The 25,131-nt window shown below is 42.6% G+C and overlaps 1 protein-coding gene across 2 annotated transcripts in view; it reads right to left on the bottom strand.

Annotated features, from left to right (window-relative positions):
• Window positions 1-9,006: 9,006 nt before the first annotated feature.
• LOC121276244 overlaps window positions 9,007-25,131 on the bottom strand; it is a 213,998-nt gene continuing 197,873 nt past the window's right edge. For both annotated transcript variants that reach the window (XM_041184439.1, XM_041184440.1), the window contains 5 exons: window positions 21,760-21,887; window positions 18,946-19,148; window positions 13,118-13,224; window positions 12,637-12,778; window positions 9,007-11,437 (listed from right to left, as the gene is read on the bottom strand). In XM_041184439.1, the coding sequence (XP_041040373.1) occupies window positions 10,210-11,437; window positions 12,637-12,778; window positions 13,118-13,224; window positions 18,946-19,148; window positions 21,760-21,887 (1,808 nt within the window). In that variant the 3' untranslated portion in view covers window positions 9,007-10,209. The remainder of the gene's footprint in view (window positions 11,438-12,636; window positions 12,779-13,117; window positions 13,225-18,945; window positions 19,149-21,759; window positions 21,888-25,131) is intronic.

Raw genomic sequence — 25,131 nt, 5'->3', positions numbered from 1 at the left:
AAAACCTTAGGTCTTAGGTCAAACGTAAGTCTAATAAATCAAATGTAATCATCAACTTACCAATGACTCACCACCAACTTCAGGGATGGGCAATAAATGCTGGACTTGGCAGCGATGCCCACACCTCATGAATGAATAAAACCAAACTTCTATGTAGTAATTAACTAACAATAAATCCTCATGTACCAAACAATGAACATGAATAATAGATATTTCCTGGCAACAATGATCCTGAGTTATGAAGAACTGAATAAGATTTATGATTAAAAAAATAAATTCTCTTTCATTTCTTTCAAGAGTTCTTCAGCACATTGTCTTGATACTTGGCCAGACCTCCAAATTGTTGGCAAGATCCAGTTGGGACCAATAACATTTTGCTTAAAGTGGACAAAGTTTGAGATTCAAGACACTTGCTAATAGAAAAAGCCACAAGATTTCATGGGTTTTGAACAATCAAAAGTAAACTTTACTATACAAAGTCAGAAAGATAAATCAATTTACAATATTTACTTTACACTCTAATATTCAGAGTTAATATGAGGTACATGTGAATTAACAAGCCAACTGTGGACGAACACACCAAACTGCACAATACATGGCAGATGTGACCAAGAGAAAGTCTATGGATTTCCCAACAACCCACCCAGACATTAGTAACACTGTGATTCAACCAATCTCACTGAAGCTCTGTCTCTCCTTTTGACAAATGTTTCCAACCTTCATCTTTGAAGAAATCACCTTGGAATTCTCATCCAAAGTCATTCCAACTTGGATGGCATCGGCTATGCAGGGTTTCAATCTTGCCTTCCGTGATTCCATTCACTGGATTCTCGTGTACCCCCAAACATCAAGCTACGAGCACAATTTCAGCTCTTCCACCATGCTGAGTAGAACACTGCTGTTCCTTTGCTCCAATGGCTCGCAGTATGGAGTCACCAACCTTCAGCTTCTTCTTCGATCTTCAGGGCTTCTCTTAAGACCTCTTTGATTACCACGGCTTCTCCTGAGCCCACTTCACTTAAAGACTGACCCTGCAGTGCCTTTCTCTAATTGCTGCTGTTCTTATCTTTTTTCTTAACTGAACTAGGGCCTGTTTCTGTCCCTTGTCTTTAGCCCTTTCCTGGGAATTCCTTTTGGGACCTTTCCCTGTCCCCTTCCCTTGTCCTCTGTCTGGGACACTTGTTGACCATGGCACTCTGCAGCCGGTCACTTGACCCTGTTTTTTTGCGCCTTCATCCTTTCTATTTATGCACAGGCATGCGGAGCTTGTCCTGGGCCTGAGCAGTGTAAAAATGCAGAACTGCGCATGCACACGGGTGCAACCACTGAAAGCTGTCTGAAGGCACCGAGCTGCCTCAGGGAGCTGAAGATTTTTAAATACATAAATAAAGAATTGAAAAAAGTTAAAAACAAGCAGGGACATGTTATAAATGAGATTCAAACATTTTCATTTTATTTTTAATTCCTGTTGGAAACCTCATCCCGCCCATGGTTGAGGTTTCATAGAAAATCCAAAGGCCACCTGGGCTATTCGCCTACCCATAAGGTTGGATGGGCAGCAAAAAAGTGCATTTAATTATTACTTTAATGGTCTTAATAGACCTGTTAATTGTTGGCAGACGCACTGCCGACTCCAACATGGGCCCACCGACCGATATATCACACGGGTGTGCGATGATATCTGGACACTCGTCCAACGTCATCGTGTGTCATTTTACGCTCCAGCGGGTTGGGACCGCCCCTGCCCGCTCAGTGAAAAACCCTGCCTGATATCTGTAAACTCACCACCCTATTATCGACATCACTCTACCTAGGGTTGCCAACTCGAGTTTGAACATACTCCTGGAGGTTTCATCACATCACCTGCCACCATCCCCTACCCCCTGACCTCTCATCAGTTGGACCATTCTCTGGATGCACCGTCTTCTCAAGCTAATTGAAAAGAAACATGTGGTAAAGTGAGGTACCCTGTGCCTTTAAGACAATGCAAGTGTACTGATCATGTGACAACACTGACGAATCACTGCACAGCGTGGGCAACTGGGAACTGTAAGTCTAGTTGTGGAGGTTTCTGAGTGAGCATGTATGATCTGGTGCTCTCACTTATGTCCATCACTGTTTATTCTTACATCAGTCTCTCCTCATTATTGATTGCAAGCAGCAACTGAGGAGAACATAGGAAGGCATACAGTTAGAGTTCGGTTGACCAATGAGATCATTTACACAAGACATAAAATTAAGAGACTCTATGGGCCAAATTTTTAAACAGCAGTGGAGGTGGATGGGCCTTTAATTTCTTGCCACCAGCCTATGTGCTGGTTTGTCAGCATATTCCTGCCTCCAGACCATTTTGGAACATACTGGTTCATAGGGGAGTTGGCTACCTGCCTGCAAATAGCAGGTACCCAAGTAGATATCATAATGGCCTATTAAAGCCAATCTGCCAATACTAACTGGAATTTTGCAATCAGCATGCAAGCCCCCAAACAAGGCTTAATCACGGACTAGGGTTGGAGACGGCCACCCAGCAGCAGGTTGGGATCCAGCTCATCAACCATTTTGATGCCGCCCCTCCCCTGTGGCCGCGATTGCAAGATGGCCATCGCTGTGGCCACAGGCCACCCTGTGGAGGTGTTCTGCAGCTGTCTGGCAGCAGTGGCCGGTTTTAATCGAACTTTATCAAAAAGTCTTCAGAGAGCACCTCCATTTGGTGCCCTTAGCCTCCTACATACATCAGCGACTCCCACATCTGCCGTTGGGACAGCCAATCTGCAAGTGCTGTGGAGCCTCCTATTGGCCCTCCAGCCTCAGAAGACTGCCAACCATTTTCAATTGGACGGCGAGTGTGGTCCCTGGTCATTAATTGGTCAGCTGATAAAAAATGGTGTCGGACATCAGGTACGGACACAATGTGAGCTGAAAATGAGCCTGACGTTGGGCTCCTGAGTCTGGAACTGAAATCCAGCCTTATATTGCCCAACTGGATTAATTTTGACTGACAGCCAAATTGCCTTCCACCCCACCACAAACCACCCATCTCCAATATTTTTACAATTGATAAATGAAAATGTTCAAAGAAAAAGCAAGTAATACAACTTCTTTAATGCTCCAGTGATTTTTCTCCCAGGTCACTCACAGAAATGTTCTGATGATTAATCTTCAATTTCTGGAGGCTCCCTGACAAACAGGAGGGTTGCCAGCCCTAGATCAGCCCCTACATCACAGGAGCCTAAGGGCCTGAAGCTCCCACCTGTTTCTGGCTGTCCCTTTTAATATGCAAATCAGGGTCCTATTACATACTTAGGACCCAATTACCAGTTTAAGTCCTACACACTGGAGCCAAAGAAGCCATGGAAAGCGATTTTTTTTTTCAATACTTGAGCATGGAAGTCACCACCATTTAGCACAGAAATTATTGGGGCCTCAGGCTCCCCCCCATCCCCATGATCGCTGCTCCCTCCCTGGATTTACTCCATTGCCAGTACAGTGGCATCTGTGGTGTTCAGCATTGACCAGCTCAATCGCGGCAAGCTGCAACCAAATGGCCAGTTTGATGCAATATAATTCGTTGATTCCACTTAAACCAGGGCGGGGCTTCAAAATGGCTCCCATCCCATTGCCCTGTCACCAATCTGCCAGTAATGGGCAGAATACTGGCGTACCCCACCCATCTAATGTTAAAATCAAGCCCAAAATATGTGAAACCAGTGTTACCGACTGCGCGAATACCTGAAATACTTGTGGCTTATTGAGCATAATGTTTGAAACAGCCCATCCCACCCTGTCAGATGATGCTGCAAGCTTCAGTTAGCATACAAAAAGACAAAACTCATACAAATTACAGGGGTAATTTTATGCCATCCAGGTCAGTGAAACCTCAATAGATACTTATCTGCCCCAATCATTTGGAGGCCAAAAGAATCAGCCACGTCCCCAGGCCTATGCCAGTAGACTGAACCCAGAAAGTACAGTCACCTCAGCTCTTTTGATTCAAGAAAGGCTTGCATTTATATAACACCTTTCATTGCTTCAGGACATCCCATGGCACTATACAGCCAATGAAGCACTTTTGAAGTGTTGTCACTGTTGTTACCTGGGGAACTGTAGCTATTGTACACAGCATGATCCCACAGACAGATAATTTGATAAGGAGCAGATATATTATTTGTGTTGGTGTGGGGATAAATATTAGCCAGGACATTGGGCAGAAAGCCAATGCTTTTCTTTGTATTGTAGCACAGGAGTCTTTCACATCCATTTGAGTAGGACAGAGGGGGTGACTTGTTTTAATGTCTCATTTTTCGACTCTGCAGCATTTACTCAGTACTGCACTGGGAGCATCAGCCCACATTTTATGTTCCACTCTCTGGAATGGGACTTGCTCAGCCAGAACTTGAGTTCCATTTTGAACATTAGGAACAGGAGAAATCAACATGAGCCTGCTCAGCCATTCAATCAATTCATGGCTGATTTGCACCTCAGCTCCATTTACCCGCCCTTGGTCTGCATTCCCTGATATGCTTCCCCAACAAAAATCTACCGATCTCTGTAATGAAAGTCCCCAGCAATCATAGCCTTTTTGGAAGGAATGTTCTAGATTTCCAAATTCTTTTGTTTTTGCATGGATTTTTACAATGAATGCGATGCACAACACAACAACATTGTTTCAAGCAAAAGGGCTTATAGTTTACCCTTATCATTTCAAGCCAATATCTGTATATCTCTAATGTCTTGCTGAGGTATGCAGGCGTGTGTTAGTTGTGTAGACATTGATAGGAGCAATTACAAGAGGTTTTGATAAAATATGTACAAATACTTTATTGCAGATTATTTTTAAACTAGATTTTTCAATGTTTTGTAATTATAAAACAATAATTAGTGCACACTCCAAAATGGCAAAACATGAAGGATTCCTTCATTCTAGAACATTCAAAAGCATATTCATTGATTGGAGAAACCAGCTATTTTACATGTTTTTCCTGTCAGATCCACATTATCCTGAAAGATAGAGGACAATTTCCTTCCATGGAATTTAATTAAGGGAATATTGCAGCCAATCATGTAAACTGTATTGCATTAAAGATGTTTTGAAATTTTGTTTTTGAGGAAAAACTGTCACCTCAAGCTTTAGAAATACACGAGTTTTAAAGATATACACAACTGTGTTAAAAAACTTACATTTGCACAAACTTCCTTCATCTTTTTACCATTAGAAATTCCTTTGTCCACATTTATAATGGGAACTATAGCACCACCACAGGTGATGGTATACAGAATGTTTTTACATAGGGAAAGGAAGACCTTGCATTTAGTGAATGCCTATTACAACCTCATGATGTCCCAAAGCACCTCACAGGCAATAATACTTCTGAGTTGTAGTCACTGTTGAAATGTGAAAAACAGCAGCCAATCTGTGCACAGCAGGCTCCTGTAAACAGCAAAGTGATAATGAGCAGATCATCTATTTCAGTGATCTTGGTTGAGGGATAATTGTTGACCGGACACCATGGGAGACCTCCCCTGCTCTTCGCTGAAGTAGTGCCATGAGGTCATTTGTATCTAACTGAGAGGGCAGATGGAGTCTCGGTTTAAAGTCTCACAGGACGCCTCCATGTATAGGTGTAGACATAGTAACTTATAATGGAAACATAAAAGTAAGGACAGAATGTGGACTGAATTACATTATTGTGCTTTCCCCCCACCCTGTAACCCTGCGTCACCTGAAAATGACCCTAGGGATTTTCTGGTCCTGCTAATGGCAGGCATCGTCGTGGGTGGGAGGGGAAAATTTGGAGTCAATTGACTTTTGGCCCCTCTCCAAATTTTCCTATCCTTCCCATGACGATGCCTGCTGCTGGCAGGACTGGAAAATCCTGCCCTAGGTCTTGACTGTGTGTGTGCAATTAACTAGTATGGAATACAAAATATAGTTTAAAAAGCTTGCAAAGGGCCTCAGCAACATCTGCTACTACAATAACCTCTAAAGTAAGCAATAGGAACTGTGGAAGAACTAGGTGCAAAAATCCTGCGAACAAGCAATGGGGAGTTGGCAAGGAGCAGGTGTTCAACAGTCATAGATATGAACTGCCAAAGATTTCTTTTTCACAGCAGTGGGTATTTTTATGAAGTTGGCTTTAAGACAGATTATGGAGCAGAGTAGTAGCTAGCTTTGTGTGCGTATCAGCCTATACTTGACCTGCAAGTGCTTATTTGCAGAAATCTTCTTCCCTACCCCACCCCCCAAAAAATATGTTTATTAGTCAAAAACAAAAGCAACTTATTAAGGATATAACATGTATTGAAAGTAAATTATGTCATTCATAAATAAATGTTGCTTTCTGTACATTATTGCTCTTTATACGTTTAGTTACAAAAAGTGAGCAGCAACATTGACAACATACTTTTAGCAGTCAGTAAACAGTGATGGAGAAAAACTTTTTAAAAAATGTTACCTCTTTAATACTTGATTTAACAGACTAGGCATATTTGTTTTCCTCTCTTGCATTCTGATAAAAAATAAGTGAAAGAGGCAGCACACAAGAATAAACATGTTATTGAGACAATAGATGAGAAGGATTATATACGTTTTCACAGGGAAACTGTCTGGATTAAAACACCATCACAATTAATATGTGACGGACCCAAACAATGTTATATGTCTCCCAGTGATTTACTGTAGGTGAAATCCCATTAATCTTGCAGTGATTAGGTCAAAGGATTTATCTTTTATTAATGCAATGGGGAGAAAAATCACTTAAAAATAAAACCTTAATTTTGATATTGGCTCAATATTTATTGTTAGAAGTAACACTGACATTCTTACATAAACACATGATGTGTTATACATCTGGTTGCAAGGAAAATAGTTTCATATCGACGTTACAATACTTATAAACTAGTAGAGCATGATCCTATTTTATGATGGCGGCTGAACGATATGATGTGACTGATTTCCGATTTCTTGTGTGCCTGTTTTTTTGAGACATGGTTATGGCATTTTGGAAAAAAATTCACACATCATCTTGAATTGGTAAGCATTAAAAGTGCCATATAAATGCAAATTGTGGTTGTTGTAACCATTACATAGAAGAAGAGGAGTGTGTTGCAGGCACCGATGGCATTTAAAAAATTATTCTTGAGATGTTGGCATCACTGGCAAGGCTGGCATTTATTGCCCATCCCTGGTTGCACTGAGAAGGTGGTGATACAACTGAACAGTTTGCTAGGTCCCTTTCGGAATGCAATTAAGAGTCTATCAAGCTGGTATAAAACTGGAATCACACATAGACCAGACTGGATAAGGAAAGCAGGTTTTCTTCCCTAAAGGACATTAGTGAACCAGTTTGGTTTTTAATGACAATTCAACAGTCACATGGTTAATTATACTGACACCCCCACTTTTTAAACTGAACTCGAAATGCTATGTTAGGATTTGAGCTCATGCACTTCGGAGGTATAGTCCAGTAAGAAAACCATTATACTACTGTCCCCATGGGCAGGATCTTTTACATGTGGTGGGGACCTCAACGTCAGGGTTAAATGAGGTCCCAATTCTTCACTGTTGGGACCTGTCACCTCAACACCGATATTGCTTTGATTGGCTAATTAGGGGCTCAAGGATGTGCTTGGCATCCATTTCAGGATGGTGGGCGGGCTCTGAAAGCTGGAGGGCCAACAGGAGGCCTTCCAACATAGTAGGACCTGCAGCCTACCATTGCAAGCAAGGAAAAAAGGCATATCCAACTTGAGCAATGTTCCAGTCGGCTTCTAATCCCTGGGGCAACTCCCCCCCCCACCCCAGTTAGGGGGGGGGAAGTGCTGGAGAGGGCGTGGACGATGGGCAGGCTTCCGATTGGCACCCACAGTCAGGGGCATGCCACTATTTTACGTGGGTGGGCCAATTAAGGCCCGCCCAGCATGACATCCGCCAGGAAACGCTGTGCGCTCCCTGTGAGGGTGGGGGGGGTGGGGGGTATTTGGGGGGGTATTCCCTGGGGGGATTCCCTCAGCCAGGAGTGCGCTCTTTCGCGTTTGCGCACAGAAGGGCGCACAGATCTTCCTGAGGCAAAGTGCTGTCTCAGGGAGATTAGCTCACGTTTTAATCTTTAAATAAAGCGGAGAAAAAAATTTACCTGCCATGTCTCCTCATGTGACACTGTCACATGAGTTGGGACATGTCCATAACTTTTACTTTAAAATATTGAGGGATTTTTAAATCCTCATGAAACCTCATCCCGCCCGTGGATGAAGTTTCATGCTTTTTCGGAAGCCTGCCTGGGCTCCTAGCCTGCCCGGCCAATCTTAAGGTTGGACGGGCAGGTCCATTAATAACTTCAACTACTTTGTCAATGGCCTTCATAGGCCGTTGACAGGTTGGTGGGCACACAGCCAATTTGGGTGTGCGCCTGCCGAACTGAAAGTCTGAATGACGTGCCATGACATTGGGACGCACGCCTACAGGCGGGTAGCCATTCCACCTCCGACCTGACCTTCCTGAAAATGGCTTGGGATGGTGCTAGTAAACTGGCATATTAACCGGTAGTAAAATTATGCCTGTTCTTGTTTCATTACGGGGTGAAAATCCTGCCCCATGATGCTGTTACAGAGAGGGTTTGTGGACATATGTTGTACATTCATGACTGTAGGCACAGCCCAAAGACAACAGAAATTCAATCCATGCATGAGACACATTTCCAAACCCTGTCATCCTATGTGATCAATACAACTTGCATTTATATAGTGCCTTTAATGTAGAAAAATGTCCCAAGGCAAGATTCTTCATTTCATTGACTCATAGACGTCTACAGCACAGAAGGAGGCCATTCGGCCCATTGTGTCTGCACGAGTCAACAAAGATCTGGCTACACTACCATTTTCCAGCACTTGGCCCATAGTCCTGGAGGCTATGGCAATGCAAGTGAATATCTAAGTACTTCTTAAATGTTACGAGAGTTCCTGACTCAACCACCCTTTCAGGCAGGGTGTTCCAGACTCCCACCTCCTCTGGGTGAAAAGATTTCTCCTCAACTCCCCCTCCTAGCCTTCTACCTCTATGTTCCCTGGTTATTGACCCCTCTACTAATGGAAGAAGTAACTTCCAATCCACCCTATCTATGCCTCTCATTATCTTATACACCTCTGTCAGGTTCCCTCTCAACCTTGTTTGCATTGCAAAAGAACAAGAAAAATATCTGCACATTATGCTGTCTGCATCATGTGCATATCATAACAATGCAAATAATCATACATTAGACGATTTAAATGGAAAAAAAAAACAATCACCAGGTGTGATACTGAGAAAGGGAGGTCCTGGATTCAATCTCTGACCTGTGTGGAGTTAGTTAAGCATCACAGGGTGCATTGCAATTAACCTCAAAGTTGTCATTCTAGGATGAAGTACATCCCATCTCTCCTTGGTGCAGTCCAGCAACCAGTGCTGGAAGTAACCAGGTTAAGACTAGACAAGGCTGGGCTTTAATATCTTTAACAGTGGGTCAGCCATGTTAACACTTACAGACTGATACCATGAAATATTAATCTTTGGACAAGGATGATAAGAAGAGGTTAAATTTCTTTTTGTATTGGACCATCTATATATGTTTTAACCAGACTGTTGCCCTAATTCTAACTGTCCAGCGTTTCAATATCCTAGGGGAAGCAGGGTTAAAATCAGGGATTTATTCCATTCCACTGTGGCCATGCCTGCAGAAATTTAGGCCCTAAGCTCGGGAATTCCCCGCCCCCAAATCCTCTCTGTCTCACTAACTCTCTCTCTCTCTTCCTTTCAGACACTCCTTAAAGCTTACCTCTTTGACCAAGCTTTTGGTCACCTGTCCTAATGTTTCTTACAGGGCTTAGTGCCAAATTTTTTCTGATTATGCTTATGTGAAGTGCCTTGGGGTGTTTTATATGTTAAAAGCACTGTATATATACGAACAGTTGTTCTATCTGTGGGTTCCTCAGACACAACTGACTTTTTAAAATCAATATTTCACCGTTTTTCTTGTACTCCAAGACCGCTAACATTCATAAGCTATATCATCATAAGCAAATTATAATAAAAATCTTCATACAACATATGTTTGCAAAATAAACGTTGATGGGTAATACATTAGGGTTTACAGCAAAGTAAATACTTTCATACAAAATTCCTGGAGCAAAGGAGTTTTGAAAAAACAGTAGAACAATTTCTTCTTTTTAAAACAAAAATTACAAATATGTATTCTGTGTAATTTTGTGAGTCAATGAATTTATCAAACAGCTGGGCATATTTCTTTGTAAGGTTGTCTGTATGTTGTGTGGATTGTTGCAGGACCAAGGAGAAGAGGGCGAGGGCTCTCGTTTGATGACTGTGTGGAATCGGTCATGATCTTTGAACTGTGGCGGTATTTTATATGTCTCCTGACTTGGACTCTTGTCCTGGATGGGATGGTGTGGGAAGGCACCTGCCTGAAAACAGTCCGCAGGTTGATCACTGTGAGTGCAACGGGAATGGGAGGCTCTCTGCGGACTGAAATGAGCCATGTCCGTGCCATGTTTCAACAGTCTGTTGTGGCTACATGCACCGCCTGCCATCCACAGGCTGCTGCCCTTGGCCACATTGGCCCTGCAGAATGGAGGTGGCAGGGGAGGTTTCAGTTTTTTGCAGGGTGGCAACTGCTCTAGCGTGGGATCGCACTTAACCTGTGGCAGGAAGCTCGTTGCCATCTTTTTCCCCATTTCTCCGGTGTCAACCCACTGTTGACTTGGAGATCCCAAGGGCTCGTCCAATTCACTGTGCGTTTCAGGACTATATTCACTTTTGATGTGCACTCCCAGGAACATTTCTGCACTGTTGCAGTATCCCGCAGGATGCTCCTTCGGCCTGCGAGCAGTAAAATCAGCCATCGACCCGACATCTTCTGATTTACAACTTTCAGATGGGTAGCCCTCCAGGTCAGTGTAGTGCAAGGTGCCATAGGGCTGGCTCTGCTGCACCTCCTCTCCGATACCCCTAAAGCTCTGAGCTATGTTTTGAAAGCTGGAGGCCTGGGTGCTACCCCTGAGCTGGGGCTCGGACAGCAATCTGCTTCTGCCTCCAAAAGGTTTAGCCACCCGAACAGGGCCACTATTTATCCTCTCCGCAGTTCTTGGGGACTGTGAATTTGACACATCCCTGGAGTACTCTGGACCCCATAAATCATCCACAATGGTAACCTTTGGAGCCCTGGGAAATGAGGTGCAAAAGTTAAGTGGCTCATTTTGGTTGATGCCACCATCATTTCTAATGGGCTCATATTTATCTTCTCTCCCTTCTTTTGCCAGGTGTTGCTCATACACATGTTTGAACTGCAGAGATGTATCAGTGCAGTTGCTGTACACTAGTCTATTGACACTATCAGATTGGTCAGCGTCTGATTGGTTCCTCAGATGCTCCTCCTTGGATCTCTCTACCTCCCTGTGGAAAGTGAGAACATTACTATAGCATGCACAGAACATACTGCTGTGATGTTACCAACTTCAAACACTTTATTTATTTATTATTATTTATTATTTTTATTATCTTATTATCACTTAAATCACTTAAATGTAAATATTTAAAATGGGCAATCACTCATTATCAGCCAAGAAGCTAAATGTTAATATTTGCATTATTACAATTTCAAAGTGGCTGGTTATAGCATTTTAAATGCTCATTGAGGCAGAAATAATTAGGATTACTCACTAAACAACATTAAGGTGTGTCAAGCACAATAATAAACATAAGTAGATGTTATTAGATATATTATATTATATATTATATATTATTCCAACATTAGATTTGATTCCATGATTGGACAACACTCACTAAACAATCCTGATTGTGCTAAGAATTACACTAACAGCCAATTTAAGATTATCAGTCAGGGTTGCAATGTGACTCACTTACATATGCTAGAAGCTATACATATTCACACACAGGGCCCCATCCTTTGCAGAAAAAAAACATGTCCATGCATTGCTTCTTTTTCAACTAAACAGAAGCTTGGGAGAACAGCCATTCCCTGGTTTATTTCCCATGGCAATACATTAAATAATCAGAGTTGGCTTAGCTGTTTTCAATTTAAACCAAAGCTTGGTGTTATTTATTTATTTATTATTTATTATTTTAATTATCTTATTATCATTTATTATTCACCATGACAATGCCTCTACCAATCAGCGTTCGCTCGCCAACCAATCAAAACCCTCTTCTCATGCAGTATAAATTGTTTTGAGATTTGATATTCTTGCCTTGATGAGTGCAAGATGAAAAGCTTCAACACTGTGACTCTTTTTTTCAGCAATAAGCATCAATAGATGAGTAGGCAAATAGCATTGTGGTATTGTTCAAATTCTTTGTATGCATAAATCAAGCTAATTTCCCTCTAAGTGGTGTGGGGTTACAATTTAACTGCAGTTTAATAAAGCTGCAGGTTGGAATGGAGGTAAAACAACTGGACAAAAGTCTTGGATAGTCTTGGAGCTCCCAGGAATTAAAGACTAATCTCCAGGACACTACTGTGAATAAATCCAGAGAAAAACGAGTGCATGCTTCTTTGATATTTAAAATAATTTAATTACTAATTATAATGTACAAGCGCATTACAGTAATATAAAATTAAAAAGGTAACTTACTTGAGTTCCTCTTTCAGCACTTTGGCATATTCTGGGGATTTATTTCTGCAGGGCAGATGACCATTAGATTGGAGCCAAACCCATTGGCCTTCCTTTGTGAGCACTCTGAAGACCGTGAGGCCCTTTTCTCCAGTGTTCATCACTATTTGTGGGAATATGAAACATGGAACTGAGTTTGACACAGTGTTTGATTTGCTTTATTCCGTTTAGCCTTCCTGTACATAATCATATTGGGAAATATCACACCACGGATTGTGGAACAGAGGTTCCAACTTACAACAACAATAACTTTGCATTTATTAAACATTGTCAAATATCTCAAGGAGTTTCACAGAAATGTTATTGAACAAAATTTGGCACTGAGGTACATAAGGAGATTTTAGGATAGGTGACCAAAAGCTTAGCAAAGAGTAGGTTTATGGAAGCATCTTGAAGGAGGAGAGCGAAATTGAGAGCTGGAGAGGTTTAGGGAGGGGCTTACTTCGTATTTGGTTCTCTGTGCAGTACAGCATGTCTGTGAAGTGGACGTAGTGGCAACCCGACCTTGCCCGCAGTTCTGCATCTGACCATCCTGTGGCTGCTTTGCCCCTGGGTGCAACAAAATGGAATCATTGTGTTACCAAGGAATGGAAGTTACATTACCATTATATAAGGCTCTCGTTAGACTGCTGTGGAGTATTGTGTTCAGTTCTGGGCACTGCACGTCAGGAGCTAAAAGGATGAGGACATGTTGCATAAGCTCGGTTTATATTTCATCGAGTGTAGAAGTTTAAGGGTATTTCACCTCAGTACTTCAAATTGAGGTGTTTGAGATGTTTAAAGGATTTGATAGAGCAGATAGAGAAAACTTATTTCCTCTGCTGAGGAGGTCCAGGGAGCATAACCTTAAAATTAATGCTGCTCTGTTCATGGGTGATGTCAGGAACCTGGAAAGCTCTCCCCAAAAAGCTGTCGAGGGTAAGTCATGGAAATTTCAAAGCCTGGGTTAATAGCTTTTTGTTAGATAAGGGCATTAAGGGCTACAAAACCAAGGCAAGTAGATGAAATTAAGATACAGATCAGCCATGATCTAATTGTATGGCAAACCAGGCTTGAGGGGCTGATTTTAGGGGTGGTGGTGACATAATGGTATTATTACTGGACTAGTATTCCAGAGACCCAGGGTAATGCTCTGGGGACTGGGGTTCAAATCCCACCACGGTAGGTGGAGAAATTTGAATTCAATAAAAATCTGGAATTAAAAGTCTAATGATGACCACAAAACAATTGCTGATTGTCATAAAAACCCATCTGGTTCACTAATGGAAATCTGCTGCCTTTACTTGGTCTGGCCTACACGTGACTCCAGACCCACAGCAATGTGGTTTACTCTTGAAATAAATGCCCCCTGAACAAGGGCAATTAGGGATGGGCAATAAATGCTGGCCTAGCCAGCGATGCCCACATCTCATGAATGAATAAAAAGAAATGGCCTATTCTTGTTTCTATGTTCCACAAAACTGGAAGGAATTTGTACTAACTAGAAAACCAACGACTTCGGGATTTCTGGGATTTTCATTGCATTTTATTTTTATTGAGTATGATCCTGACTCCTGGCTCTGTGCAGCCATGGATTTCCCCAGGAGGGAATCATCACCACATGGGCAGAAATCACCATTTGTGCCCACAAAGTCTGTGCTCCTCCAAATCTGGCCTCTTACACATCTCCAATTTTCATTGTTCCAGTAATTTTCTGCTTTTACCCATATATGTGAAAAATCGCCCAGATATGTCCTGTACATAAAAAGCAGGACAAATCCAATCCGGCCAATTACCGCCCTATCAGTCTACTCTAGGTCACCAGTAAAGCGATGGAAGGAGTTTCCAACAGTGCTCTCAAACAGCACTTGCTTAGCAATAACCTGCTCACTGGCGGTCAGTTAGGGATCCGCCCAGGCTATTCAGCTCCTGACCTCATTAAATCCTTGGTTCAAACATGGACAAAAGAGCTGAACTCCAGCGATGAGCTGGGAGTGACTGCCCTTGGCATCTAGGCAGCATTTGACTGAGTGTGGCGTCAAGGAGGCCTAGCAAACCTGGGGTCAATGGGAATCGGGGGAAAATGTCCTGCTGGTTGGAGTCATACCTAGCATGAAGGAAGAAGGTTGTGGTTGTTGGAGGTCATTCATCTCTGTTCCAGGGTATCACTGCAGGTGTTCCTCAGGACTGTGTCCTCGGCTCAATCATCTTCAGCTGTTTCATCAATTCCTTCCATCACAAGGACAGAAGTGGGGATGTTCGCTGATGATTGCCCAATGTTCAGCACCATTTGTGACTCCTCAGATACTGAAGAAGTCCATGTCCAAATGCAGCAAGACCAGGACAATATCCAGGCTTGGGCTGACAAGTGGCAAGTAACATTCGCACCACACAAGTGCCAGGCAATGACCATCTCCAACAAGAGAGAATCTAGCCATCACCCCTTGATGTTCAATGGCATTACCATCACTAAAACCCCCACTATCAACATCCTGGGGGTTAACACTGACCAGAAACTGAACTGGACCAGCCATATAAACACTGTGGCTACAAGGGTAGGTCAGAGACCAGGAATCCTGTGGCAAGTAACTCACCTCGTGATTCCCCAAAGCCTATCCACCATTTACAAAGCACAGGTCAGACATGTGATGAAATACTCTCCAATTGCCTGGATGAGTGCAGCTCCAGCAACACCGAAGAAGCTTGACACCGTCCAGGGCAAAGCAGCCTGCTTGATTGGCACCCCATCCACAAACATTCACTCCCTCCACCACTGACACACAATGGCAGCAGTGTGTACCATCTACAAGATGCACAGCAGGAACTCACCAAGCCTCCTTAGATAGCACCTTCCAAACATATGGCCACTACCATCTAGAGGGACAAGGGTAGCAGATAGATGGGAACACCACCACCTGGAAGTTCCCTTTCAGACCACTCACTATCCTGACTTGGAAATAAATCACCATTGCTTCACTGCCGCTGGATCAAAATCCTGGAACTCCCTTCCTAACAGCACTGTGGGTGTACCTACACCACATGGACTGCAGTGGTTCAAAATGGCAGCTCACCACCACCTTCTCAAGAGCCATTAGGGATGGGCAATAAATGCTGGCCTAGCCACATCCCATGAATGAAGTTTTTTAAAAATTCAGATTTCCAGCATGTGCATATTTTGCTTCTGCTTTGGGTTGGTGTAAGCTATAAATCACATTAACTGAGAAATGAAATGAGCATAAACAGTCACAAAACAGAACATATTTTACTTCACTGAAACTTACAGTGCCTGTTCCAAAGAAATCTCCAATTGTTGGCTTTTGTCAGGGAATTTGATGCATGTGTAGTTCCAGATTTTTACCAGCAGATGGTAATGTTGGACTTTGTATTGCTCATTGAATGGTTCAGTGCAAATATTTTGATGGAGGGAATAGAGACTGGGGACTGAATACACTTGGGACAAAAATAAAATGCTGGAAACACTTGCTTTGTCATCACCTGGAGGGAACAGATAAGTTGATAGCTGACCCAATTATGAGATGGAGCGCTTTGCATGCTGAAGCAGGCCTGATTGTTTCAGGATACGTGGTGAGCTGGGAAGCAGGTGAAAAGGGGTGAAAAAATTGAATGCTGAAGTTTGTTTTGCCTGTCCCAAAGAACAAACAACATTTATGTTTTCATTTATCAGTCAACTCATTGCTCTAATAATCACATCTGATTTACTCTGCAGTAAGTCTGGGCAGGAAGAGATAGAAAAACAGAGCAGAATTCTCAGAGCCTGACTTGTTCAACAGACAGCAGAGAAAGCTCCCTTTTTTTTGAATACTTTCTCCACCCATCCCCATTGACATTTGAAAAAAAAGGTGTACATTTATTCTTACTTCACCTTCATCCAATTCATATCAAATTTGCTCCTGAGCAGAGACCTCCAACTACATAGGAACAGGAGTAGACCATTCAGCCCCTTGAACATTTTCTATCAGTCAGTCAGATCATAGCAGATCTGTACCTCAACTACATTTACCCGCCCTTATTCCATAACTCTTGATACCCTTACCGAACAAAAATCTGTCGATTTCAGTCTTGAAGAGTTCACATCAGATTTTCAATCTTTTCAACCGCATATCTGCCCCTAAATCAGGGGCTTGGCCAGTATCAACTATGGGAAGGAGCCCTCTGCATCCTCAACCAGGCCCAGATGTTTCAGCACTGGGTTTGGGGCAAGGGATGTGAGGAGGGTTGAGGAGGGGGTTAAGAAAGGGCAAGGAAGGGGTAATACTTTGGTCTACCCTGGGAGCCAACTGATGTTGCCTAACACCTGAAGACTCCTTACAGGTTGATTTCCTGGATTTGAACAGCTTTGCTTTGCCTGTAACTGAAGTCAGTGAAAGTAGACCTCAGTTACAGGCAAAGGGGTGGGTTGGGTGGAGGTGGAGGGGAAGGTGGTTCCTCAGGGAGGCAGACTGTTTGGAATTGAAGCCAGGGAGTTTAGTGTTCTCATTTGTAAATTAAGGAGACCTGCATTTTGCAACATATTGTCATTATTTGTATACTGAAGTGTTCATAATTGTGCAATCCTTTCATCTTTTTATTCTTATTTTTATTTTAATGATTGTCTATATCTATGTTATCAATCAAGATTATTTATTTAATTTTATCACGAACACAATTCTACACCTGCCACTATGATGATTTTTCAATAAATCAATTATCTATTTGAATGCCTGCTGCATCCAGAATGGTTTTAGCAATATAATGGTAATGTATTAATTGGCTTCTGAGCTAGTAATTCAGAGGCTTGAAATAATAACCCAGATAATGAGAGTTAAAATCCAACAATGGCACTTTGAGAATTTGAATTCAATTTAAAACTAGTGAAGGGTGCACTCAACTGAATGCATAACTCCTGCTCCCATTTCCTACGCTCCTATTGCTTATATTTCAGCCACACTGTTAACTCAACATTATTACAATTACATAGCTCTTCCTAGAGGCTTTTCACTAGCTGGTTAATGCTGAAAAGGATACCTTTGTGTTAACAGCTTCCATCACATTGAGGAGGCTTCATGCCAATCCACAACAATCTGCTCTGAAAACTCTGCTCACATCTTGACAGCTGTGACAAATTCCCCCACAGCAGTTGAGACAATCCACAACATTCTAAAATAGCCAACAACATACTAACTAAAACAACCCACAGTATTCTAAAATGTAAAGTCCATTCTCTCTCCCTCCCAATGTTAATGGTCCAGATCTGGATCTACAGCTTCACCAAAAACTAATCAGTGCTTCTTTGGGCCATATCCTATCTGTGTATCAAGTTTTGTTGAAATCAGTTCATTAGTTTTTGAGATGTATTGTTTACAAAAAGACCAACAGGAGCAAAAACATTACCTCATCCCCCTTTAGTGACAGAGGTAAAAAATGTGGAAATAAACAGCCAGGATCAACAAAAGTAACAAACACCCATGATTGTTTCAACTACCCTCTGAAATAGTCTAACAAGCCACTTAGATGTATCAACTTACAAGCAGTTCAAGAAGAAGGTCCTACACCACCTTCTCAGAGTAATTAAGGACGGGCAATAAATCTCACCTTGCTGGTGACATGAAAATGAAATAGATTTTTTATAAAATCCAGTAGGAAAATATAATAGCATTATTCAATATGATAGCCACAGGTAGGAATACAAATTTGGCTAATTGCATTTTTGATTAATAAATAAAAAATTATGAATAGGCACTATTGTTGCCATGTGACCTTTTAAATAATTTTAAAAATGATTAATTCTTGACATATGAGCAGCATCAACAAGGACAGCATGTATCATCCGTTTCTTGTTGCCCTGAGTAGCCATTTCATTTAACTTGCTATGTCGCTTTGGAGGGCAATTAAAAGTCAACATGTTGTGAGACCGGAGTCATATATAGGCCCAGACTAGGTAAGGACAATGGGTTCCCTTCCCTAAAGGGCCACTAGCGAGCCAATTTCTGTGAGACAACATGGATCAAGAGCTCTTCAAAACACCCAGTGCAATTCCATTTCTCATGAGCATTGTGTATCCCTAATCCACACTTCATGGAATCTTACAGCGCAGAAGGAGGCATTCAGTCCATCAGACTGTTACCACTTCTTTGAAAAAGCTATCCAATAGCCTTATTTCCCCATACCCCTGCAATGCTTTCTTTCCCATGTATATATTTCAATTTATGGTTGTATCTGCCTCCACCGCCCTTTCAGGCAGTACATTGCTGAAAATTTGAAGATAATTGAGATAGGGAATTTGTCACTTACTTTGCATCGAGTGTGGCAGGGCTGAGGTCGAGCCTGTGCTTGGCCTTGAGGAGCAAGCCTTTCAGCTTCATCTCACTGATGGGAGGAAACAACAGGGGCACGGCAATACAGAACAAACCCAGCTGCGGTGGAAGATTGGCACCAGACCCAGTTTTCTTCCTCTGTCCCTGGAGGTACTTCAGTCTGCCTTGGAACTGCATTGTCTATCATGAAGAGATGGAAGGGAGCGAGGAGGAGTGAAGAAAGGAGGTTAAACAATCAGAGCAAACAAAAAAATTAATGAACGTGAAGTCTGGCGACATGTTATAACTGTACAGAAACGAACCTTGTATTTCCTCGAGTATAGAAGATTAAGGGGTGATCAAATTAAGCTGTTTAAGATGATTGGAAGAATTGATAGGGTAGAAAGCATGAACTAATTTTCTCTGTTGAGGGAGTCCAGAACACGGAGGGAATAACCTTTAAATTAGAACTAGGCCATATGTGGGTGATGTCAAGAAGCACTTCTTCACATAAAGGGTAGTGGAAATCTGGAACTCTCTCCCCAAAATGCTGTTGAAGCTATGTCAAATGAAGATATAAAGACAGATCAATAGATTATTGTTGGGCAAGGATATTAATAGTTTCAGAATCAAGGCAGGTAGATAGAATTAAGATACATATCAATCATGATCTAATTGAATGGCAGAACAGGCTTGAGCGGCTGAATGGCCTACTCCCATTCCTTTTCTCTTTGAAGCAAGGAGATCAGAACAAACCTTTCCTGGGCTGTAACTTTGATGGGGAAGACTGGCAACTAGACCAGGCCCTGACCTAACAGGGTAGTTTCCCATGGTTTAGCTGGTGTGGAGAGGTGGGTGAGCCTTCGACCAAGCCCGGTGACATGCAGGTGCCGGGCCAAGGACTCCCTAACTGGGAGGATGAGCATCCCAGGCCTCTTGGACGAGGACCAGTGGACCTTCAGAGGCTGGAATGCTGAGGGAAAGGAGGCATAAATGCCTCACTCACCGCGGTTGTGAGACTTGCCCTGGGTGGGGATGTGAAAGGGCGGGGAAGGCCATAAAAAAATCATCTTTCCAGAGGATTGGTGGTGGGTGAGGTATCCCAGCAGCCCCCAGGACTGGCAGATGCCAGCCAGGCAATTCTTAGGTCCATGAGGGCAGGCAGGAACCCAAGAGTTGCACGTAGCGATGCGGGGTAGCTGTATGTAAATGACAAGACCTCCACTCCCACTGAAATCTCATATTTGGGCTGTGTCATGTTGGAGGCTCCCAGCAATGATGATTCGCAAAGTAATCACTGGGACCGTGACCCGCCCAACCCCGACAGATTCACGCAGCCCAGGCAAGTTTGAACTAAAAAATTAAGAGTGATTTTATCTTTGAGACAGTCCACAGGTGCTAAATAAATGGGACAGACCTTTTCCAAGAATCAACCGCAAATTAGAGCCCAGTGAACCTGACTGAACGACAAAGTCACATTGACTGTGAAATTTGCTAGGCTGTAAGCCCAGTGGATTTGCTGGTGCTCTCCCAACACTGATCCTGCTGGGGTGTGTGGGGTCAGTGGGAGGGCAGCGCAATATCAAGGGTCTGTTTAGTGCCCATGCCACTCTACACATGTTCTCAGCTCCTGCCAGCCTACTGGTTGGAAACTCAGGTACCCTCCCTCCCCTGGTATCTCCAAATTAAATGGTTTTCTGGTCGCTCTGGTAGCACTTTCAGTACTGGGATATATCTATTTCACAACTCCAGACCCCCACAATCCCTATCCCTCTCACACAATTGGGCCCAATTACAGTATACCTTACTGGGAGGCCCCCAACTTAAACCGGGTTCCCCGAAGCTTATTATCTGGGACGGACATAGCCATCCCCAGAAAAAGCCACCAGAAATACACATTGTCCTCAGACCCTGACCCGTCTCTTGGCTGGGGGGGTGGAGAGGGTGGTGCAAAATATATCCCAGAAACAGAGCGGGATTGCACCCAATTGGGACAAGTCCTTTAAATTGTGCTCAGGTGGAGGGGCTGCAGTCCTTCCACTTGCAGCCCCCACTCATAAATGGGGCATGTTGGGGAGGAGATTGTCCTAGGGGGTAAATGGCGCAGAGAACATACGTAATTTTAAGATGGAGTGGGTTGGGTTTTTGGCAAGAAATAGAATTAGTGGATGTATATGTCTATTCTATTGTTGAATTCTGGGGTCAGCCAGGTGGACAGAGATGATGTTTCATATTCCTGGGCAATTAGGCATTCCTATGATATCTTAAATGTGTCCCAATATTTCTCTATCTCTCACCGGACCCTGAATCTAACAGCATGGTGTGAAAACCTTCACCACATGGTTCAAGAAGGCCCACCCCAACCTTGGCAACCAAGATTGGGCAATAAATGCCAGCCTTGCCAGCAACACCCACATCCCAAGAATGAATAATAAAATTATTTATTTACACACACACAGAGGATTTGCTTTTTATTTTAAAAGGCCAGAAAGTGTAGCTTTATGCACACTGGATGCTACAAAATCTAAATTCTGTTACGCGAACACTGGTTGATCTGCAGACTGAAGAATTAAAACTTTGGATTCATTATTTTCATTATTCTAATGAAAGCTTAAAGTGGAGGAAAAGTCCATACGTCTGTACAATTACATCTACTGGGTGAGGCCCCCGCATCTGTGAAAGGCAAGATGTGACACCTTTGTAACTGAAAACTCCTCAACACAGTGCCACCTCTGGACTGTCAATACTAATTTAATCACCTGGATCTCAAATCAATTGACAATTGACAGGTTTTCCTCAACAATTTACGTACCAGGAATCCTGAAGTGCTATCCAACAGGCAACGCACTCGGCTGATGAAACAACGGTTCAAGAATGGAGAAAACTCTGGCGGCAGAATCTTCGGGTCGTGAACTTTAAAAGAACGCAGATACTCATCACCTGAAATTGGATGAGGTAAAGGTAGCTTCAGCATTATGAATCTCTCGCCAAAAGATCAAATCAACAGCGGCATCTGGTACAACAGACACAGCAGTAAACAGGGCAAAGGGAGGCTTTCATGTGACTCAATACACCTTGGAGCCCTGCAAAGAAAGAACTTGCATTTTATATGGAGCCTTATCAGATCTTTCAGAATGTACCAATGTGTTTCATATTGAGTGGTGTACTTGCTGTTGCTAGGCAACTGAACAGGGCAGCCATTTTGCAAGCAGCAAAGGAGATGACCAGTTCATCTACTTTTAGTTCTGTTGATTGAGGGAAGAACAGGACAAAGGAAGAACTCCCCATGCACTTCTTCAAATAGTCTTCCAGGATCTTTAATGTCCACCTGGACAGACTGATGAGACTTTGGCGCAACATCCCATCAGAAGGATTTGACAACACAGTACTCCCTCAGTGCTGTAGTGAAGTGTCTGCACAGATTATGATCTCAAATGCTGGATTGCTGCTTGAGCTCACAACCTATTGACTCAGATGTGGAAGTGCCATCAACTGAGCAGAGCTGACACCAGTAGTTTAAGTTCCATTTGTGTTTTCCGAATTTATCTCAGTTATAATTTGAGATTTAAAAAACACAAACAGTACTTGAATTTCCTCGGAATAAAAAGGAATTCTATTTAAGAATAAACTTCATTTATTAACCCTGTCTTAGAGCATTAGGACATAAGAAATAGGAACAGGAGTAGGCCATTCAGCCCCTCATGCCTGCCCTGCTATTCAATAAGATCATGGCTGATTTGCCCCAGGCCTCATCTCTTCTTTTGAGTCAGCTCCTCATAGTCCTCAACCCCCTGATATTTCAAAATCTATCAACCTCCTCTTTCAGGGATCTAGCCTCCACAACTCTCTGGGGTAGAGAATTCCAGACATTCATTACCTTCAGAAAAGAAATTCCTTCACATCTCAGTTTTAAATGAGTGTCCCCTTATTCTGTAACTATGTCTCCTAGTTCGAGATTCCCCCACTAGTGGAAACATCTTCTCAACATCTACACTATCAAGCCCCCTCAGAAATCTGTACGTTTCAATAAGATCACCCCCTCATTCTTCTAAACTCTAATGAATAAAGGTGTAACCTGTTTAGCCATTATTGATAAGTAAACTCCTTCATCCCAGGAATCAGCCTAGTGAATCTCCTTTGAACTGCCTCCATTGCCAGTATATCTTTTTTTAAATACGGGGACCAAAACTGAACACAATACTCTAGGTGCAGCCTCACCCTATACAGTTGTACACTTCCCTATTTTTAAACTCCAACCTCTGAGCAATACAGGCCAAAATTCCATTTTCCTTCTTAATTACTTGCCGCACATGCATGCCAACCTTTTGTTTTTCATGCACAAGAATACCCAGGTCCCTCTGTGCTGCACTTTTTTGGAGTCTCTCTCCATTTAAATAATAGTCTGCCTTTTGATTCTTCCTACCAAAGTGCATGAAACTCCACCTGCCAAGTTTTTGCCCACTCACTCAACCTATCTATATCCCCTTGCAGGTTCCTTATGTCCTCACAACATGTCATCCCACCTACTTTTGTATCGTCAACAAATTTGGATACATTACACTCTGCCCCCTCCTCCTCTATATCTAATATAGATAGTAAATAATTGAGGCCCTAGGACTGACCCTTGTGGCACTCCACTAGTTACGTCTTTCCAACCTGAAAAAGACCCATTAATCCTGACTCTGTCTTCTGTGTGTTAACCAATTCTCAATCCATGCTAATACATTACCCCCAATACTGTAAGCTCCTACCTTATATGTGGCACCTTATCGAATGCCTTCTGGAAATCTAAATACGCTACATCTACCGGTTCCCCTTTATCAACTCTGCTTGTTATATCCTCAAAGAACTCTAGCAAATTTGTCAAACATGACTCACAAAAGCATGTTGATTCTGTTTGATTGCTTTAAGCTTTTCTAAATGTCCGGCTATTTCTTCCTTAATAATAGACTCTAGCATTTTCCCAACAACACACGTTAGGTTGATTGGCCTATAGCTTCTTGCTTTTTGTCTCCCACCCTTCTTGAACATTAGCAGTTTTCCAATCTGCTAGGACCCTCCTGGAATCCAGTGAGTTCTGGAATATTTTGACCAATGCCTCCACAATCTCTGCAGCCACTTCCTTTAAAAATACTCCAAAGCTTTTATAAGAAAAGAAGGCTTGCATTTATATTGTACCATTCACTATCTTAGGACATCCCAAAGTGCTGTACAGCTAATAAGGTACATTTGAAGTACAGTCACTATTGTAATGTAGGAACTATGGCAGCCAATTTGCCCACAGCAAATTCCCAAAAACTGCAATGTGATTATGACCAGTTAATCGGCAGTACACTGGGGAGAACTTCCCTTGATCTTCTTCAAAATAGTGGCATTAGATCTTTTACGTTCAGCTGATAGGGCAAACACAATCTTGGTTTAACATTCCAACCAAAGGACAGCACCTCTGACAATGTGGGACTCTTTCAGTAATGCAGAGCAGTATCAGTCTAGATTATTGGCTCAAGTTTCCGGAGTGGGACCTAAACCTGGAGCCTTCTGGCTCAGCGGCAAGAGTGTTATCATTGAGCTGGAGAGTTATTAATCTGACAAAGTGGGAGAGAATTAATATTTATCCAACTAGACACCTCTACACTTGGTTGTTTGCATGATCGCCCATTATTTTCCACAGTTAATCTGATGAGGCTGTGCTCCCCACAGGGAATCTTGTCAGCTGGGAGCATGCTTCAGAAATTCAAGCACGCACAGCTGCTGTGTTTTTAACGGTTGGTTTTAATGATGGGAAAACTTTATGGGACTCTGATGCCATGGGGATTTTGTCAGGCGGTAGCATGGGTCAGAGGTGGAGCTAGTAACAATATAGGGTCTTCCTGTGGTGAAGGTTACCTATTATAAAGCTGGTGGAAATGCCAGACTTCTGTTTTACCGTTGCTTTTTTATCAACATCATCTGAATCTCACCAGAGTGTAAGTCACATCCCAGCCCATGTGAGTTCCAACAAATTATAGAATTGAATTCAATTAATTTTGTAATTTGTGGACTGGCACTAGAAACATGACAATGACATCTGACACATTGATGTAAAAGCCAAGGTTGAGGTGTAATTTTGACTTTGTGCTGATTCACTATCGTCAATTTTATGTCATTGGACAAAGTTAAATCCCTCCAGCTTGTCCGTTCATGG

Source organism: Carcharodon carcharias, chromosome 3 (genome assembly GCF_017639515.1).
Source record: "Carcharodon carcharias isolate sCarCar2 chromosome 3, sCarCar2.pri, whole genome shotgun sequence".
In the NCBI taxonomy this organism is placed as follows: Eukaryota; Metazoa; Chordata; class Chondrichthyes; order Lamniformes; family Lamnidae; genus Carcharodon; species Carcharodon carcharias.
This window is presented reverse-complemented; position numbering and strand designations above follow the sequence as displayed.